General features: G+C 32.5%; 1 protein-coding gene across 1 annotated transcript; it reads right to left on the reverse strand.

Moving 5' to 3' along the window:
• Positions 1 to 1,152: 1,152 nt before the first annotated feature.
• On the reverse strand, positions 1,153 to 22,739 carry LOC105341815 (uncharacterized). Its single transcript, XM_066073519.1, has 10 exons — positions 22,626 to 22,739; positions 19,384 to 19,519; positions 17,173 to 17,362; positions 16,859 to 16,969; positions 15,318 to 15,375; positions 13,077 to 13,216; positions 9,532 to 9,636; positions 9,150 to 9,185; positions 4,131 to 7,928; positions 1,153 to 1,160 (listed from the first exon to the last, which is right to left on the reverse strand). The coding sequence occupies exons 2-10, from the start codon at positions 19,480 to 19,482 to the stop codon at positions 1,153 to 1,155; spliced, it is 4,545 nt and encodes a 1,514-aa protein (XP_065929591.1). The 5' UTR covers positions 19,483 to 19,519; positions 22,626 to 22,739.
• Between the last annotated feature and the right edge of the window lie 25 nt (positions 22,740 to 22,764).

Raw genomic sequence — 22,764 nt, forward strand, 5'->3', positions numbered from 1 at the left:
TATATACGAAAAGGCAAGTTAAAACCAACATAAAATATGCAAAAATATGTTGACTAACAAATAAAATCTTAACTTTAAATATTATAGTACTACCAAAAATATTTCAGTGGAAAACAAAATTTGAAAAAATTTATCCGAATTTCTTTGTTTTGCTAAAGGTCAAACTTTGTCTTAGCTTAGTTCCACAATTTAGTATAAAAAATCGATTGTTATGTCAATAATAACTCATTTCATAAATTCTTTTTGTATTTAAAACAAATTTTACTCATGAAATTGAACTTTTTAACTATCCGGATTCGAGAACTCAAACCCTGAGTAAACAACGTCCTTAAGGTAGTCCTATACTCGGCACTAAATGGGCTCAATCTTTAAAAGCTTAGCTTTAAATGATAAATATACATTCTAGCAATACATATACAAAAGAAAATATGCATGTTTACATGCTTGTTTGTTTGTTATCACCTCTCAGACGGGTGTACCTCCTTGCGAAAATTATTGAGAATTATGAAATTTGCCAGACGTCCGTTTTTCCTAAAAATAATTACCAATTTTGGGAAAATTAGAACTGAACATACAAAATAGAGAATTAATATTTTTTAAGCCATATCTCATCAATAATTTTGCGCAAATTTTTGTAAGTAAGTACGCTTTATGGACCTGATGTATCAAAATAGAATACAAAAAATGCAATGCTAGTATCGCGTTTGGTAATTTTGTTTACTATTTTATGGACTCAAACTTAAATTCATGGTGTTTATTCTATAGATTGACATCTCAAAAAAAAAGATTTGGTAAAATAAATTAAATGTTGACGGATTACTTTTCACGCTATAAGCTCTAAACCAAGTAGACCCTGACGAAAAAATCCGTAAAAATCACATTTTGCTACAGTTTTCTGCCTATATTTGTCAACAATGTTAGATATCATTTAAACATTAATTAATTGACGATTGAATAAATTCGAATTCGCTTCTGTCTCTTAATTTAAACCGGTTTTAGTAAAAGAAAAAGAAAATTTCGAGGGGTGGGGGGCATCAAAACCGGGTATCTAAAACGCTTTGTAAAAGTCGAACCAATATTGTAAAATCCGTATTATGACGTAGTGCGATACTCAGACTAATTTAAACCACTATACGATACATGAGTTTTTCTTCAACTCCCTAAAATTTGTGCAGTAAAACATGTCTTACATTAACATTTTAAATTACTGTTTTATAACATATTTATTCTGTTTACAAATCTATGTGAGTTAAAAAATACAAAAATACATTACGGTCTGAACGTTTATGTTTGATGCAATATCTAAATATCAAGGTTTAATACAGGGTATTTGCAAGTAGTAAATGCAAATATATAGGATCTCTCATGATTTGCGATGGTATATGATTTTTTATCAAACGAGTTGTGTGTTTTCTACCCCCTCGCCAGGGCTCGGGGATAGAAAACACACAACCGGTTGGATAAAAATCATATACCATTGCAAATTCATAAGAGGTTCTTTTTATCACGTTTCACCACGTCTTTTGTTAAACCTTCATCCTTTCTGTAAAAGTTATAATAGTGAGCCACACAACACATTAACTGCAAAACGTCAACAACTTTACGCATGTATAAAAGTTCCTTGAACATTTAACAAAGAAACGTTAACATTTCATTTTCGAACATATCAATTCATGAAAAAAATAAAGTAATTTTAAATGCCGTTTAATATACAACTCCACACTTTCAACTAAAATTTATTATTTTTGTACTTTTTCATTCTACGTCAATCAACCGCCTCAACCTACGTAATGTTTAACTATGACGTTACATGGCGTAAGAACACACAGTGGAACATCAACAAATTATCCCATTAGTGATATCCACCGTATACTGAGATAACACGTGATAAATAAGTATAAAACAAAGATTATTTAGTAAACATGGCGCTAGCACGCGTCATGGAATATGCCAGTAGAGCAATTGCTATTCATAACACCATGTTTACTAAGTAACGTTGTTTATTTCTGAAATAAATACACGTAGAATATAATCATAAAACCATTTAGACTACCTCTTAAATATCAGTCTTGTCACTCTTTCAACCTGACATGATACAAAAAGAGAAAAATACGAATCTGGGTCATACACATTATTTGAAATGTTGTCTTTTTGTAGCAAAAAGATAGAAGTGCTGTCACGTTTATTAAAGCAATCTACCAAAGCGGGATTGACTTTCCATCCACAGGCCAGACTAGTGTCTACGCCATTGTTAAGCAAAACATTAACTGTTTCAATATGTCTTTTCTCAAAAGCAATATAGAGAGGACTAACTTTGTCTTTCATGCATAAATTAATGTCTGCTCCATTACTCAGTAACAGTTGTACTGTGCTTTTATGTCCTTTTTGACAAGCTATATAGAGAGGACCGAAACCGTTTTCCAAGCATAAATTAATGTCTGCTCCATTACTCAGTAACAGTTGTACTGTGCTATCATGTCCGTTTTGACAAGCTATAAAGAGAGGACTGGCACCGTTTGTCTTGCATAAATTAATGTCTGCTCCTTTACTCAGTAACAGTTGTACTGTGCTATCATGTCCGTCAAAACAAGCTGCAGCAAGAGGACTTGTTTTGTTCTCCATGCATAAATTAATGTCTGCTCCATTATTCAGTAACAGTTGTACTGTGCTGTCATGTCCGTTTTGACAAGCTATATAGAGAGGACCGGCACCGTTTTTCAAGCATAAATTAATGTCTGCTCCATTACTCAGTAACAGTTGTACTGTGCTATCATGTCCGTCAAAACAAGCCCCAGTAAGAGGACTGGTTCCGTCCTCCATGCATAAATAAATGTCTGCTCCTTTACTCAGTAACAGTTGTACTGTGCTATCATGTCCGTTTTGACAAGCTATATGGAGAGGACTTGCTCCATTTTCTTTACATAAATTAATGTCTGCTCCTTTACTCAGTAACAGTTGTACTGTGCTATCATGTCCGTTTTGACAAGCTATATAGAGAGGACTTGCTCCATTTTCTTTACATAAATTAATGTCTGCTCCTTTACTCAGTAACAGTTGTACTGTGCTATCATGTCCGTTTTGACAAGCTATATGGAGAGGACCGAAACCGTTTTCCAAGCATAAATTAATGTCTGCTCCTTTACTCAGTAACAGTTGTACAGTGCTATCATGTCCGTTTTGACAAGCTATATAGAGAGGACTTGCTCCATTTTCTTTACATAAATTAATGTCTGCTCCATTACTCAGTAACAGTTGTACTGTGCTATCATGTCCGTCAAAACAAGTTGCAGTAAGAGGACTTGTTTTGTCCTCCATGCATAAATTAATGTTTGCTCCATTACTCAGTAACAGTTGTACTGTGCTATCATGTCCGTCAAAACAAGTTGCAGTAAGAGGACTTGTTTTGTCCTCCATGCATAAATTAATGTCTGCTCCATTGCTTGTTAACAGTTGTACAGTGCTATCATGTCCGTTTTGACAAGCTATATAGAGAGGACTTGCTCCTTCTTTATCACATAAATTAATGTCTGCTCCATTACTCAGTAACAGTTGTACTGTGCTACCATTTCCGTTTTGACAAACTATATGGAGAGGACCGGCACCGTTTATCGTGCATAAATTAATGTCTGCTCCATTGCTTATTAACAGTTGTACAGTGCTATCATGTCCGTTTTGACAAGCTATATAGAGAGGACTTGCTCCTTTTTCTTTACATAAATTAATGTCTGCTCCATTACTCAGTAACAGTTGTACTGTGCTATCATGTCCGTTTTGACAAGCTATATAGAGAGGACTTGCTCCTTTTTCTTCACATAAATTAATGTCTGCTCCATTACTCAGTAACAGTTGTACTGTGCTATCATGTCCGTTTTGACAAGCTATATAGAGAGGACTTGCTCCAATTTCTTTACATAAATTAATGTCTGCTCCATTACTCAGTAACAGTTGTACTGTGCTACCATGTCCGTTTTGACAAGCTATATGGAGAGGACTGGCACCGTTTATCGTGCATAAATTAATGTCTGCTCCATTGCTTATTAACAGTTGTACAGTGCTATCATGTCCGTTTTGACAAGCTATATAGAGAGGACTTGCTCCTTTTTCTTCACATAAATTAATGTCTGCTCCATTACTCAGTAACAGTTGTACTGTGCTATCATTTCCGTCAAAACAAGTTGCAGTAAGAGGACTGGTTCCGTCCTCCATGCATAAATTAATGTCTGCTCCATTACTCAGTAACAGTTGCACTGTGCTATCATGTCCGTTTTGACAAGCTATATAGAGAGGACTTGCTCCTTTTTCTTTACATAAATTAATGTCTGCTCCATTACTCAGTAACAGTTGTACTGTGCTATCATGTCCGTTTTGACAAGCTATATGGAGAGGACTGGCACCGTTTGTCTTGCAAAAATTAATGTCTGCTCCATTACTCAGTAACAGTTGTACTGTGCTATCATGTCCGTTTTGACAAGCTATATAGAGAGGACTTGCTCCATTTTCTTTACATAAATTAATGTCTGCTCCATTACTCAGTAACAGTTGTACTGTGCTACCATGTCCGTTTTGACAAGCTATATGGAGAGGACTGGCACCGTTTGTCTTGCATAAATTAATGTCTGCTCCTTTACTCAGTAACAGTTGTACTGTGCTATCATGTCCGTCAAAACAAGTTGCAGTAAGAGGACATGTTTTGTCCTCCATGCATAAATTAATGTCTGCTCCATTACTCAGTAACAGTTGTACTGTGCTATCATGTCCGTTTTGACAAGCTATATAGAGAGGACTTGCTCCTTTTTCTTTACATAAATTAATGTCTGCTCCATTACTCAGTAACAGTTGTACTGTGCTACCATGTCCGTTTTGACAAGCTATATAGAGAGGACTTGCTCCTTCTTCTTCACATAAATTAATGTTTGCTCCATTACTCAGTAACAGTTGTACTGTGCTATCATGTCCGTTTTGACAAGCTATATAGAGAGGACTTGCTCCATTTTCTTTACATAAATTAATGTCTGCTCCATTACTGAGTAACAGTTGTACTGTGCTACCATGTCCGTTTTGACAAGCTATATGGAGAGGACTGGCACCGTTTGTCTTGCATAAATTAATGTCTGCTCCTTTACTCAGTAACAGTTGTACTGTGCTATCATGTCCGTCAAAACAAGTTGCAGTAAGAGGACTTGTTTTGTCCTCCATGTATAAATTAATGTCTGCTCCATTACTCAGTAACAGTTGTACTGTGCTATCATGTCCGTTTTCACAAGCTGCAGTAAGAGGACTTTTTTTGTCCTCCATGCATAAATTAATGTCTGCTCCATTGCTTATTAACAGTTGTACAGTGCTATCATGTCCGTTTTGACAAGATATATAGAGAGGACTTGCTCCTTCTTTATCACATAAATTAATGTCTGCTCCATTACTCAGTAACAGTTGTACTGTGCTACCATGTCCGTTTTGACAAGCTATATGGAGAGGACTTGCTCCATTTTCTTTACATAAATTAATGTCTGCTCCATTACTCAGTAACAGTTGTACTGTGCTATCATGTCCGTTTTGACAAGCTATATAGAGAGGACTTGCTCCTTCTGTTTCACATAAATTAATGTCTGCTCCATTACTCAGTAACAGTTGTACTGTGCTATCATGTCCGTTTTGACAAGCTATAAAGAGAGGACTTGCTCCATTTTCTTTACATAAATTAATGTTTGCTCCATTACTCAGTAACAGTTGTACTGTGCTATCATGTCCGTCAAAACAAGCCAACATAAGAGGACTTGGTATTTCCTTTATACATATATTAATGTCTGCTTCATTACGCAGTAACAGTTTTACTGTGCTATCATGTCCGTAAAAACAAGCTGCAGTAAGAGGACCGGCACCGTTTTTCTTAAATATATTAATGTCTGCTCCATTACTCAGTAACAGTTCTACTATTTTATCATGTCCGTTTCGACAAGCTAGATAGAGAGGACTTGCTCCTTCCTCTTCACACAAGTTAATGTTTGCTTTATTACTCAGTAACAGTTGTACTGTGCCTTCATGTCCATTTTGACAAGCTACATGAAGAGGACTGATTCCGTCTTCTTTACAGAGATTCATGTCTGCTCCATTCTTCAGTAAAAGTTTTACAATGCTATCACATCCATCAAAAGAAGCAATAAAGAGAGAACTAGTATCTTCTTTCAAACATTCATTAATGTCTTCTTTAGTACTAATAAAGAGTTTTCTGTTGTCAATTTGTTTCATAAATGAATTTTCTCTTTTGTGACCTGTGTTTAATTCTGTATCTTTTTCAGTTGGTATAATCAAACGATTCGGTTCATTGATTTTGTCAATCTTCAAATTAACATCGATAGTGGTCTCATCGATCAACTTTTTGAGAATTTCAGAATAATGAAACACGGTTACAATGTGAATAGGAGATAGACCTCCCCATTTCTCCGTCAAACATTTTTTATTGTTTGTTAAAAACCAATCAAACAATTTTACTGAACCACTGCAACACACCGCCGGGAACAAGGAACAACCTGTTAAATTGACTTGGTTTTCTTGTAAAGTGTTTAGGTAATGTAGCGATATATCTGTATCACCAAATATAATTAAAGCAAAAAGGCATGCTACTCCATTTTCCAAATGCACGAATGCAAGTTTGGACAAATTCAAATTTTTTGATGTTTGATGAAGTTTCTGTTTATCAGTTTGAAGTTCTATTTTCTTCAGCAACATTTGTTGCTTTTCTGAATTATTTTTGAGGTTTTCTTCAAATACCCTCTTCACATTTTCGTTTTGTAAACATGGATTGAGGACTACATCTAAAAGTCGCTCTCCAAATATTTCAGAAAAAAGCCTTTTCCCAAGCTCATCGATATTTCTGTCACTTATATATATAGTAAACTTTTCTGGGGTATCGTTACCTCTTTCGCATCTAACTCGTGTCCGGAGAAAACCAATATCGGCATATTTTATGACAGTTAGAGGATAATCTGTTCCAACTATAAAAGTAGTAACTTCCATCACAAAGTCGTGATAAAACTGATAAGTGTCTTTAATTTGTTTTACCAAAAATCCTTTGAGTGATTCAAGTTCGTCCCTTATCAAATAAGCTGCCGTCTTTTTGTCCATTCCACAAAGGTTCAACGCATGTTCATATTTTTCTTTAACTTCTTTGTTTCCTGGTAAATCTTCAATGCGGAGTTCATTGTTAAAAATAATAAGTAGAATCAAAGCACAATATTTTTCTTTCGTTGTTTTTCTGAGCCCTTTTATTTCCTCTGCTAAAACTTTATCAGGTTCTTTGAAAAATTTTAATCCTTCCATCATATTGCTTTCAAAATATAATTTACATAATAACGGAAAATACTCTTCAACTTTAACAATTTCGACACACTCATCTTCAGATAATTTTTCATTAATTTTGTAACTTTTTAAAATGCTTCTTTTTTCATCCTCGGTTAATTTGTATTGTTCCATATTGATGTCTACGATATTTGACATATCACAAAAAAGTCCCTTTAACTTTTTATCAGAGAGAATAATTTTCCTACACGACATTAAAAGTTTCGCTCGTTTCAGATAAGATGGCAGTGCTTCTTCATATCTTTGCCATTTATTATACAATAATTCATCCAAAGATTCTTTGCCAAGTGGATCGTTAAAAACAAACAGAATATTTGTTAAATTGTCTCGTACGAAAGGGGAATTTGCTATATCCTCGATATCTTTTACCGGTTTCACCATCCAGCCATTTTCCCTATGTTTAAGTGCAACATGTTGAATAATGGCTGATTTCCCAGAACCAGAATGTCCTGTAACAATCACCAAATTCTGGCTTGATGTTTTATTTTCAACCGCCGTGCAAGCGTTTGACGAAATAAACCGTTTGTTTTCTTGATCCCATTGTTCAAATATAGCTCCGTCAAAATGTGATTCTAATACAAGAAAAAAGAATTCGATGTATTTGAAGTTCATAGATTTTATACGAAGACTCGATATCGTAAAAAGGCTAAACATATTTAATAAATTGTATTTCTGTGAACTCTAAAAATAACCATAATGGGCTTGAGGCTGACATGAATTCATAATTATTATATCACTTTCATCTCCTGTTACCGTAATAGAAGTGCCCGACTTTCATTGTTACGCTTATCACTATACTAAAGGATAAAACTTAAGAAAGTAAAATAACTCGAAAATGTGTTTAGCCGTTAAAAATCTAACACAACATAAGAAAATATATTTCTGCAAAGAAACAAAATTTTACATAGGAATACATAGGGGAAAATCTTTTAAAAGTCATTTTTAGTCAAAAACCGGTTGACCAGAGAAGCTGTCACTTGTATAAAAAAAATCATTTTTAGGTAAAAATAGATTACAGTTTGTTCAAACTATGATCCATTATTTTGAGCATCTTCTGTTCAATAAATATTATCCAAGTATTCAAAGTTATCGAAATAAAAAATTATTAAAGATTAAGCAATCGTATTTGGGCCCTTAAAATCCGTTTTTACAAGAAAGTAAAATGCATAGGTAGCATTATGAATGTATGTTAAAATATTGTAAACAAAATGAGACTCGGAATGGATCTCGATTACGATTTCAATTTGGATTACGAGTCCTACCAAGTTATCACACTTTTCATTTAGAATATTTTAAAATATATTCTGCAAATATTAACTTTATGGTTTAAATCTTTAAAAAGATGATCGCTGGACGAAATATTCCTAAAAATCTAATAACTCGCAATATCTCGAGACAAGAAGTGACTAAAAGGAAAAAAAATATCCGAAAAGGTTCATGTCAATGTCGATCGATCAGATGATTTTATTAAACTCGATTGATTCTTTTACGAGAATGTGCCCAACATCGGTAAGAAAAAATAAGGACGCGGAAAAAGAAACAAAGGGATAAAGTATGGGTCATTCGTCGGAAAAGGAAAGACCATTTTAATGCAGTATCAGCATGGTCCGTTACATTTATGTTCATCAACACGAACACACCTCTCCAACATCAACTGCCCCCATCACACCCCACCCCCACACACATAATATACACCTAACACCTGTTCTAACACTTAAAAGGAATTTCTTAAAAGAACCGATAAGATTCAAGTCCTAGTAATGCCATGCATTATTTTGTAATCATATTCTTACCTTCGTATGAACAATTTTTTCTCTCGTTTACAATGCCTGCAATAATTGACTTTATTTTAACAATTCATCTAAACTTTAACGAACAACAAAATATACTTTGCCTACTGGAATTTCTAGCGTTACAGATTGTTTTGGACTTTGTAAAGATATTAAATGTATTACTTTGATATAATTATGTGGTTAATAGATATCCCTTGAATTATCAGATATCATATATTATTTATTATATCAGACCTTTTTGGTTTATAAATTATGATTTTACTTCTATTAGTTTACCGATTTAGAAGATTTAATTAATTTCAATTGTTATCATAAGAATAATATTTTAGAAAATTAAAACCGCTTACTGTTTACGGTGGTTATGTTGAAATTGTATTCTTACCTTTGTCAGAAAAATCCAAATTCTCCTTTTCAGACTGAGTGTTTCCGATAAGTAATTTTTCTTCTTCCAATTCAGCATTTCTTTCTATATCAGTACCCCTTAACTCTAGAGTTAAAGAAATGTTCATATGTTTGATCGATATTAACTAATATATCATATTATTATGCCTCCTGTCAGTTTGTCCATATATATTCAATACTCATCTATTTTCGCATAGTATACAAAGGGTTATGTAGCGTAAGCATACTATGCCGAAATAAAGCACGGCAAATGTTTACAACGAAAACTTTACAATCGCCGACAGCGGGTTTCGAACCCTGACCATCAATAAATTTCGTCTTGAAGCCCAACGCGTCCCCGTTACGCTACATATGCCTAAAGCTGCCTTGGCGGTATTTATATATAAAAAAAATACGATTGACATCAAGCAATTAAAATTATTAATCTTTCCAAAAAGACCTCATTATTGACGATAGTTTTATGAGTTTAAATTTTGACTAACTTTTGAACAAATTGTTTAAACATTTTTCGAAAGAAATTCTACATGAGAAACACAAAAAAAAGCTTTTTAAATTGACGCTAGATAAAGAATGTACAAGAAAAAAATTCAATAAGATTTCGTCCGCTAATAATTTCGAGTTTTCTTGGTAAGGTGAAACGTCTCTCGTTTCTTGAAAAGAACATTAACCTTTGTTGATTTTTTATTGCACAACAACTTAATGATTAAATAATCATTCAAATCAATCGATTGATTAGAAAGAACAAACGGTAGCTTTTCCGGTGCTTATTTTTTGGGACAAAACAACACTCAAACGTCACATCAACTTATAGCAAAGCACGTCAGTATATACAACACTCGGCATAATAATAACAATAGTGTTGTGTTGTGCGTGTACAATGCTTAAATAGTAGTCAGGGTTTAATACATAGTGCACGAGCCAGAGGCATTTAGGCATAGTACATGCACAACACAACGCTATTATATAAATACTATACTTGGTTTTAAACTCAAGGTTTATGAAACAGCTTACTAAATAATACGTTTATAAGTCTCCGGGGCTGATGCGGATCAGTATAACACTCTTAGCGGAACTCCTCTGATTTGTTCGCTCCAGAATTTAATTAAGTTGTACTTTAACAAACGATTTTTATTCTTTAAGGTAAGGTTTGCGGTTACAGGGAGATAACACACACATTTTCATTGTGACGTAACACCAACTACCCTTTATTTCAGTTATGACGTCATAATTGATTTCAGGTTTTTTTATTTCGCGTTTTTTTTTTAGTTTCAATGAAAAACTAAGAGGACAAAAGCATTTTATCAATTTCCAGGAAAACGAAATCCGCATCATATGGTTTTGAATAGTGTTTTAGAAACATCAGATTACACATATTCCAAGATACGTTTTTCCTGAAATCGGTGGACTTGGAAAGGTTTCAAATAAAATGTTTTCGTTTACATAATAGTAGTCCAAAATTAAGACTTTTGATGCATTTTTTTCTATTTTTAGATAGTTCATCAGAAATTAATAAAAGTGAATCATGATATTAATAGCGAGCGCAGCTCGCCGGCGCGCAGCGCCGGCGAGCGAAGCGAGCTCTAAGAACCAGTGTGAGCGGGAAAAAGAACGAGCTAAACCTACAGTTCATCAAACAAAATTTTTGTCTACGTCCCATAATGCTCTAATGTATTCACCCGTGGTGCTATGCCAAAAATGGCCGACTTTTAACTCGTAATTTACGGTGACTTTAAGTTTGAAGACACGTTTTGAGTTCCGCATATGCTTTGGCGTGACTCAAAGGATTTGTTGCATGCTTCCATACCTTCGTATTGAGTCGAGAAACGTAAACAAAGACGAAGAAAGTCATGGATGACGTCACATTGCACTCGGGCTATATTTCCCGCGAATAATTTAGAGGTGGATCAAACATCTGTAATTAGTGTACTAGCTATTTCAGTATAGACTGCGATACCTGCCTCATTGACATATGATTTGTTTTTAATCTTTTTTTAATATAGAGATTTTATATATATAAACTAGCAAGTGCCATACTTTACTGTCATATCGATCCATTTTTAGCTAATTGTGCATGCATGTACAGTAGTCAGTACATAAGTATATATGAGTAGGGGGGGAAATAAACAATAGGACATTTTGAACTAAATAAAAAGGAATAAAATGAAAAAATAAACACATAAAAAAATTATGTAGATATTGCATATAGTCAGACCATCAAATTTAAAAGTGGGAAATTACACACCTACAAACAGATACCGCTCTCTCTCTCATTCTCTCTCTCTCTCTCTCTCTCTCTCTCTCTCTCTCTCTCTCTCTCTCTCTCTCTCTCTCTCTCTCTCTCTCTCTCTCTCTCTCTGGGTAGGGGGTTGCGCTGTATGTATCATAACCATTAAAATTAGTACCTTTGGCATACTTATTGTAAAGCAATACTCTCTTTGACGTTCGTTACTATAAGTTGACAATGATACAAGGTATGTGTAATTCTTGCTGCGCTCGCCAGAACGGTAGCACCGTAAAACATATTAGTGATATTATTTTCGAACATTTTAAGCATAAATAACCCCCATAATAGTCACATATAAAATGTACATATGTTCACGAAAATGTTTACATTTCATCAAAATGAAAATTGGAAATCATGAACTTTGACCTTTTGTAGTTAAAAAACGGGACAGGCAAAATTCATTTGAATTTCATGAGAAAAAAGACTTTAGTATTATGAACAAAATGGTATGTAACTTTGGTACAACCTCTAAAAAATGCAAGCCGTAAACCGTACCTTAATACACTTACTGTATTTGGCATTAAATAACATATTTTACATGTGTTTAAATTCAGTGCTAAAACAAGACCTATTGTAAAATCGATTCATGATTAATCGCGATATCACAGGTTTAAGGACAAGATCTAGTAACTGATCCCAGACTGTTTGGTGCGAGAACCATTATGACGTCATAATTGATTTGATGAATCTTTTCCCGTATTTTACGACTTTAAATGAATTATGTAGAAAATAAAACAATATTTTTCATTCTATATTTAATCACGGGAAAAGTAATCCCGGTACCTATATTTAATTTGACATCATTTTAAAAAGGAGATCAAGAGCTTGTTAGATGCCGTTTTTTGGGAGAGACTGTAGGCATTCTAGATATATTTTATTAGTAAAAAATGGACAAAACTCCAAGATTTGCTACTTTTTATTCTTCATATTTCATAGAAAATGGTTGTTTAAAACATGATTTTTCATTGTGTCAACCAAAAACTTAAGCCCCGGAACAGCCTATGGAACAAAGATATTGTTATGAAGCATCATTATTAGAATTTATAGCTTGAATTTTATAAACCTGTAGGCACCTTTCATTTACTAGATCTTTACCTTAATAACAAAAATTTTGAAGTGTGATATACTTTTTCCGTATCTTGTTTGGCCCTCTGGCTGATATTGGTGTCTCGGACAAATAAGTTTGTAACACTGAAAAGGGTAAGATTTATTATTCTCTCTATATTTTAACACAAACTCACTTCTTTTTTTCCGGTAGAAGTACAGCATGCAGAATGAAGCACACACAAATACAACAACGATTCCTATTACAATCACGACCCAAAACCAGTCATCCTGGTTATTTTCTGTTGTTTTAGGTCGGTGAGTATTGTTTGGAGATCTGTAAACATTTAAAATCATTACTGATAATTATTACTATCATTACTTTTTTTTATTATTAAATTAACAATAGTTAGATGGTTTTGTGTCTATTTTCATTGATTATAACTACAGTGTATTATCAATAATAATGATAATGTCGAAGAAGTAAAAATATTTTAAATGTTTCCATATGCACTCTGTCTTCTTCCCTTCAAAAATGATCTGGATAAAAAAGGGGGCCCCACATGTCTTGACGGTCACCTGAGTACCGTAGCCTTTAGATCGACATAGTAGTGATAGTTTGTATACACTTAATCATAAAATATGTAGTTATCATTGTTGATAAGCACAGAACTATTGTGTAGACTTTGGCTTAAAAATATTTCATTAGTAGCAGATTGAAGCCTAATTTTCTACATGTTTTGTAGTTTTGATCTTTAACTACCTACCGCTTCACATTATTGTTTATGTGCATGCATTGCTGCATTTTCACACATCCCCCCACCCCCCAAAAAATAAATGAATATCTTATCACATGTTCCCCCCTAAATAAAAACGTCAAATATTTTTAAAAACATACAAACTAATTAAGTCAGAAATATTGGAAGAAAAACTAATTAATGACATTTTCCCAAATTTCATTTAGCGAATCAGGGTACACAGGATCTAAAAGTTGAAAAACAGTTTTGACCCCTGTATTTAATGAAACTATTTATTTCATTTTGCTTTCCGAGTGCAACAGACAAAACTTTTAAATCCTAAAGAAAATATCAAGCCAGCTAACCATTAAATAACAAAACTGTTTTGAAATATTTCAAATTTTTGTGAAAATTTATTTTTTTTATTTTCTGTTTTGATATACTTTTAACACCAACACAAAATGTCTTTATGTTTGTTTACCAATTAAAAAATAACCCTGATAATGTGTTTTTCACGCAGTACTTGATTTAAAAATATGCATAAATACTGGAAAAAAATATCAAAAATTAACTTTTTAAAAGAATGGAAAATGGATGCAGATGTGCTATGAAAAATGGGGTATACATCTTGTAGAGATTTTGGAAAAAATAACTTAAGTAGTTAAGATATGATTTTTTTTTTATATCATATACCATGTTAAACTAGCATTTCAAGAGAAAATGCATTTTTTGATGTTTTGAAAAAAAATTATGTGTAAAAAAAAAGGAGGGAAAATCGGTGGAATTTTGGTTTATCTCTATTAAAGCTCCAGAGGCGGCCACACATTGTAAACTTATGGTAAAAAGAGACCTTCAGGCCTCTAATAGTCAATTATTATTACATTCACAGTTTCATTTATAATGCACACAAAATTCATACTGTTTATTTGTACAAGCATACATAGCACAGGAAATTGAAGTAGATTTTCTAAGATAGAACACATTTTAAATTCAGTATGGCCATGTATAATTGTAAAGGACGAAAAACGACAAAAGGTTAACTGGGAAAAGACATTCTTCTTACTATATATTTGCCCCCCCCCCTCCCCCCCCCCCCCCCCACACACACACAGCAAAATAAAAAGCCCCAAACCCTGTCCCATAGGCAGTGAATTTTACAATTTCGAAAGAGAACATTATAGACAAATTAACAATGCAATTTCTTTATCTCCCAACACTAAAAATACAGAGGTAAAATACTGTAAAATGAAATAACTTTCAATATATATGTATTATCATATTGGACCTCCCCAAGGGTCCTGAACCCCTGACAAAGGGATCATTAATTTCACAATTAAGGTAGAGGGCTTCATGAATACCGTAACCATGCATTCAGTTTGTCTCCTCCTGCTGTGGATGTGGAAAGGCAATTTTTTATGATTTAATATTTTTTCATGTCGGATGTTATGGACATATATGTCAAAACTTCTCTTATTCTTTAGACACTTTAAACCAAAAATTGTAACAATTGACCTTGTGGTTTTGAAAAAGAGGTTAAGAATGTAAAATGTTAATAGACGACGCACGACGGACGACTAATAACGACGCACAAAGACCGATTGCAATAGCTTACATGAATGACTAATGTGATTTAAAAGTCATATGACTTTGAGACATACCTTACTACACTTTATCAATCTCTTTCTAACAAATGTACACTACCTTTTACAAGATTCTTCGGCCAGGAAACAACCGTTCCCGATAGATGTGCAGGCTGGGTCTGTAAAACACAAATTAATTTTCATACTTTTATTAGTTTAGTTATGGCAGTTACATAAGTTAAGGTCAAGATCTAGTAAATGAAAGGTGCCTACAGGTTTATGAAATTCAAGATATGAATTCTTTTAATGATGCTTCATAACAATATCTTTGTTTCATAGGGTGTACCGGGGCTTAAATATTTGGTAAACACAATGAAAAATCATGTTTTAAACAACCATTTTCTATGAAATATGAAGGATAAAAGTAACAAATCTCAGAGTTTTGTCCATTTTTGACTGATGAAATATATCTAGAATGCCTACAGTCTCTCCAAAAACGGCAATAAACAAGCTCTTGACCTCCTCTTTAAAATGATGTCAAATTAAAAATATGTACCGGGATTACTTTTCACGTGATTAAATAAAGAATGTCAAAATATTGGTTTTTTTGCTACATAATTCCTTAAAAGCCGTAAAATACGGGAAAAGATTCATCAAGTCAATTATGACGTCATAATGGCTCTAGCACCAAAAAGACAGTCTGGAATCATTTACTAGATCTTGACCTTAAAAAGAATATATATATATATATATATATATATATATATATATATATATATATATATATATATATATATATATATATATATATATATATATATAATAAAAAACTTTTAAAACCCTGTTTCAAAATATTTCGACCGTGTTACCGGTCTTCATCAGTCGGTGTTTATTGTCTATAGCAACACAACGTAGAACATATACTATGACGTCACAATATGAATACAGTCTCTAGACTGTATTCATATTGTGACGTCATAGTATATGTTTATTGTCTATAGCAACACAACGTAGAACATATACTATGACGTCACAATATGAATACAGTCTATGACGTCACAATATGAATACAGTCTCTAGACTGTATTCATATTGTGACGTCATAGTATATGTTCTACGTTGTGTTGCTATAGACAATAAACACCGACTGATGAAGACCGGTAACACGGTCGAAATATTTTGAAACAGGGTTTTAAAAGTTTTTTTATTATTCATTGAAAAAGAGACTTTGGATATATATATATATATATATATATATATATATATATATATATATATATATATATATATATATATATATATATATATATATATATATATATATATATATACTGATTCTAGTCACGTATAATGGTGTTGGTACAAAATGTGAAGCAAAGAAATCGTAATGCAGTCATTAGATTATTTTTTAATGTAATATTGAGAGCTTGATACGTTTTTTAAATTAAGCAAGAAGTAAAGACAATCTCAAAGCTGATAATGATGAGTCAATCAAGTTAAAAAAAAAATATTTATCCTACATTTTTCCTACATGCAACCCCAAGTCACGTATAGATTTTTGTTAACAAATTTTATCATTTATATAATTTTTCTTCTTTGTTTATATTTCAGATGATTTAGAGGGATGTACATGTACCATGAATGACTTACACCACCACTTACATTCAAATATTCTTCTGCTTTGATAAGAGGTATTGTGGCATCCGTGTATGAAGTGACCGCAGCTGAATGAATCAACGTATGAACCCTTTTTTTCCAGGTATAAACAGAGACCTGAAAATGAATGAAAGTATACCCAAAGGTATGGACTCTCTTTATCAATACATTAAGTTGTCATAACGTTTGTGGTATATTACCGCCTCAAAATTAATAAATTTATAGAGAAAATGTGCTAGTATATCTAAATATCTTTTTTGCAAACATAATATACTGACTTGTCAACGGTTTAAAAATATTTTGCATATGATACCGTGCACCTTCTTGAATCCATATCCAAGGTTCTATATAACAGAACTCTAACAGTTCCGTGAGCTTTTCGTTCGGTAAACAAGTGTAGCCATTAGTCCTGTTACAGTTTAGAGCTGACGACCTCTTGTTCCACTCCGATTCATTTCTTGGACAAAATGGTGTTGAGTATACTGGGAACTTATAACCATCAAGCTTTTTCTGAAATATTAAAAGTTAATTTTTTTTATTCATCTAGTATTTATAAGAAAAATTTATTTTATTAATAAAACAAAAAAATATGTCAAAAAGTATATTATATTTCATATCCACAGATTTCTGTAAACAGGCCGGTCAGCAGCGGATGCTTACTCCATGGCATCTGATCCTACCTCTAATTTTGTAAAGGGGCGTGTTTGCCCGGGTCCTGTTTTGTATTTTTCCTCTGGACATTTGATTAAGAATACTGTTCGTATTGACACATTCCATTTTCATTTTGATATGTTTTGAAGTAACAGCTACAGATATAGCTGAAAATTCTATAAATGAAATTTTTTTTCAATCGTCTTAACTTCCAGTATTTTCATTTTACCGTTACTTGAAGTAGGTTACCGATCTTATTAAGCGAATCGCGGTAAAAAAAATATTGAATATATTTAATGAAAATTGGCAAGTCCTGCAGAGAAAAACCAAAGGTTTTTATTGCATAACGCGTTAAAATTGCTGATAAATTTAAACCCTGCGTTAAGCGTGTTTTGGGGACTTTTTCTTATTCTCCAAGGAGTAAAGATAGAGGCATACTACTTTTGTCCAATCCAGTATTCTGTCATTCTGTCCGGAGCTTTACATGTTACCTTCCTTATTTTTAAAGACTGTTGTCTGAGATTTTATTCTTGTTGGAGTTATAAAAAAGATCTAAGTATGAGCGTTAGCCCTTTCCGTGAGAAAAAGCAATATTACTCAAATGTTATCGGCCAGGAGCAAAAACTTCTAGTGACCCATATTTGGGGTATCCTAGTAATATTAGTAGACACATTGAATGATACTAAGGTAAATATTATCTGCAATTTGAGACAAATGGTAATACGAGTTAAGATCAATTGCATATCATCTTGCAATATCATGATTTTTTAAATTGTTTAAATATCAAACATGCTTAATGGTACGTAGCATCAGGAAAGCGACGTGGGGAAGGTGTTTACTTTGTACGCAACAGGCATCGTTCCTTAATTTACATCTTTACAAACGATGCTTTTTATCTTTTGAATGATGTAACATGTAAAATGTGGACTCTTTCCAGATCGTATTTTAGTCGTATACATAGAAAAATTATTTACAAATCTGTAGTTCAGATCACCAATGTATTGGAGAAGGTTATAAGTTCATAAAAGGCAATGTGTTTCTTTCTTTGGTAAAAAGAAAACTATTGCAATAGCAATACATAAATGGAAGTAAAAGCAGATACATTAATAGGAAATTTTTGTGGCATGTCTTTTCTGAGTACAAGGGAAACTACCAATTCAATTCTGCAATAGAGCTTCCGAATGCATAAGTTGTTATTAATGAATTGTGAAACTTAGATTGAAAAAAAGATTTGTTTTACAGATACAAGACAGTGACAAATCTAAGACGAAATGGCTACCCTCGGGAACATTTCCGTCTCTAAAGCACATCTTGATTCAAATGATTGGAACTCCTTGATAACACAGTATTAAATTTTTAGCATAAAAAACTCTGCCAATTATGTATGACATTTCAACCTCTACGATTAAAAAAAAGGTTATAAATTTTCAGTTATAAATTTCCCAGTGTTCATCAGACCGTGGTAGACGGGTCGTGATTTTGTAAAATAGCTGCACAATGGCAAATAGAAGTATCAAATTACATTCCTTGCATTTTTTGCCGAAAAAAATAATAATATGATGAATAGAATACCTTGGTATCTTTAGACTGAAACTGAATTTAAAAAAAACATATTGATTGTCTGAACATTGTAAAATTTTCTGACTATGATAAACTATGACGTGGGTATCTAAGAACAAATTCCCAGTTTCCTTACTAAATACTTTATATGTTAATGATGACAATAAACTCAGGCGCAATTTGAATACAATTTTTAATCCAATCATGCCATGGGTAATTAGTTAAAATATTAAAAAGGTCATCTGGTACTTCATGTAATTATGTTATGTTTTCATTGAACATTATTCATGCATAAAAGTAAATACACGTAATGTACTTACACATTCGTTTAATACGAAAATAATTGACAAAAATATCCCCCAAATCACAAGACGCACTATGGTAGGTAGACGCATTTCGCCTCCGCTAATGGTGTGCATGAGGACACTTCTTAAATGATTCAAAACTGCACTCGATCTGAAATCAAAACTACATTTTAAAAATAGTTGAGTGTTCTTTTGAAGCAACAAATGGGTTGTTTTTTTTATTAACATTGAAAATTGAAACAACAATAAAATTTGTGATTGATTTAAACAATGGATTCAACAGAATTAGTATTATTTTACCAACGATCCCAAGGTCCCTGTACCAGGCATTAAGAAAGAAACTAGTGATTTAAAATAGCATCCATAATAGTGATACCATTCAACAATGTAAAACCAAGATACATTTGATAGCACGTCCTTGGCATTTTGATGTTCAGGGTTTGAAAACAGAATTCCGTGATCAAAGTTGCTTGGTTTTATTTTATTTCAGCTATCACGGTATCACATAATTGTCTATACAAACAAACATTTAAGACAGTTTTAAACTTTCTCTTCTCTACACCAGCAAAATTGGTCTCTTTTCAAAGATAGAAATATTCGAAAAAATGAAAATTTAACTCGTGTTTAATAACACAAAAAGCAAAATTCATTCGTCATGAGTGTGAGGATAAGGATAACGAAAGGAAACTAAAGGGTACCGTTTTGTTTCGTACCCTGATTGCTTGGGTTTATTGTAGGGCATAGTTAACATCAAATATTAGCATTGAACATATAATCTTAAGAACGAAATAAACCTCATAGGTTTATCTCAGATCTTCCATACATATTTGAAAGGTAATTTACCTTAATTTATGCAAATGCCTAAGTCGTAATATAATCACACCGCCTTTATAAGAAGCGATATGCTGCATTACCCTTTTAGGTTAAGTCTGTTTTGTAAACAGACTTTGTATATCATTCGTCCCATAAAACTATTGTTTATGATCAGGAAGTTACTGAATATATGAATAAACTCAATATAATGAATATACATATATGAAACAAAACCATCGTTTTACAGCGTTCATTAAACTTGATAATGTAAGTCGTTATAATTCCATGGTGTTAAAATTTCACAATTTCTATTAAAGAATCAATCGCGATGGCTTTAATTTCACGCTGCTTAAAAATCAATTGATCAGAATCTATAAGCATTGAAACGTTTTTAAAATCTAATGATAGTATTTACGATGGGTTTAATTTCGAGGGAAAATATTTAATCGCAAACATAGTGAAATTAAAACCATCGTTATTATGTTCCAATCTACAGTATACCATTGGACAAAGTAATTTTAATTGAGAGAAACTTTAATGAAGAATGACTCGTTTTCTTATTTATTTTCCAAAGTATATGTTTGTCGAAAACTTTGAAAACCAGACTATTGTTTAAAACATAAACATTTTTCTGGAAAAAAAAATTGTGGTGTTCTTACTTTTACACAAAAGTGTAATGTATATCATGATAAAACACAAGTACATAAAACACACTATGTATGTCATATTAATTGGAAGAATTCCTAGCAGCGGACCAACTGTTATTTCAGAGAAAATAAAAATTACGCTGAACGTTATTTTAATCGAGCAAAAATTAAGAAATTCTTTTTTTAAAAGTTCCAATGCATGAACATGTATGTCCTAAATAATATGTGTCATGTTACCTAAGCTAGTTTTACATCTCATGTCATATTAATTGGAAGAATTCCTAGCAGCGGACCAACTGTTATTTCAGAGAAAATAAAAAATACGCTGAACGTTATTTTAATCGAGAAAAAATTAAGATATTCTTTTTTAAAAAGTTCCAATGCATGAATATGTATATCCTAAATAATATGTGTCAAGTTACCTCAGCTAGTTTAACATCTTTCATCTATATATAACACTTATATTAATGAAACACATGTATTTATTATAGCATTAAGATTTAATGCTTATATTTACATTTTTTTAACTTCTTGCCTTGTCTGCAAATGTGATTCATACCTTAAAGTTCCTATCTTATCCCAAGGGTAAGTTAATATTAATGGAAGAGCCACAGTAACAGCCACAAGCGTGAACTTTGATTTTCGCTTGTGACGTTGCAGTTTAAAGCGTTCATCGTTTGTGACGTCATAATAAATCTCGTCAATTTGACCTTTGACTACTTGTTGCATTTAGAGGCATTTAAACATCACGGAATTTAATGGAAAAACACAGTAGAATGTAAATATATAAAAATATCGTATAAAAATTGGCAAGCAGTGCAGAGAACGACCTTATATATTTCGACGTTTAACCAATACGTGATACGAATAAAAATTAAGCATTTGCGATTTACACAGTATTTTGATATGTACAGACGCTACTTTATAAGTGGTTATCAGACCGTGCTGTTATAAAGAAGGCAAAATACGCCAAGTATAAAGATTAAATTTCATTTCACGCCCTTCTTTACTTCAACAAGCAGTCCTGTTTTCCTGCATCATGCATTTTGATATGAAAGTATAGTCGCAATAATGTAAATATTTCAACACTATCACGGAACCCCCTTTTTCATGTCGTTAACAAGTGTCTCAAATTGATGAGAAAATACTTTAGCATTAAACCTCATTGAAATACTGCAATAGTTTGTATATCTTTGCTTACATATAAAGACAACTGTATTAGATTTAAAAAAAAAAACTACAAAGTTCTATATCGTCTTGCGGAAGGGATAAATCACTGTTGAAAAGGAATTTCAAAAAGAGTAACTTGAGTCAGTGTGGTTTTCGGAGGGAGTAGCATAGACAAAAAAGTCAATGTTGCTCATTCAATCTTGGTTATACAGTACAGACCACTCACAAAGCAGACCCCAAACAGATATCCCCTGCAACTCAAATATAATACCAACAGATGGATGATTACCAGTAAAATATGTATATTAACAAAACGGCTTTTGTCATTTTAACACCATTTTATCATCAACAAAAAGTCATGTAGCAAATTAGTAGAAAGATTAAAGGCAGTATACAATCCAATTACCAAATCAGTTATTGTGTGAATGAAAAAAAAATGAAAATTACAATGATTTTAAGTACCATTGCTTACCTCGTATCCAAGTTCAGATTTCAATTTATTTGAACCGATACCTAATTAAAATGTATAAAGATAAACGATATAATAGGTTTTTCTAAATTTACATTAACAATGCAGTTGTTGTTGGGAAAAACATTTACCATGCATAAGATAAATAATGTACTTACACATTCGCTTAGTAAGAGTTTCAAAATCGCAGTTGACTTACACTTGTATTTGCGAAGACTATGAAATAATGTTGCACAATGCTTCAAGGCAACAATGCTGTTCTCGATCTAAAAATAAAAACATCTCATTTTTTAACTT

Source organism: Magallana gigas, chromosome 10 (genome assembly GCF_963853765.1).
Source record: "Magallana gigas chromosome 10, xbMagGiga1.1, whole genome shotgun sequence".
NCBI classification, from domain to species: domain Eukaryota; kingdom Metazoa; phylum Mollusca; class Bivalvia; order Ostreida; family Ostreidae; genus Magallana; species Magallana gigas.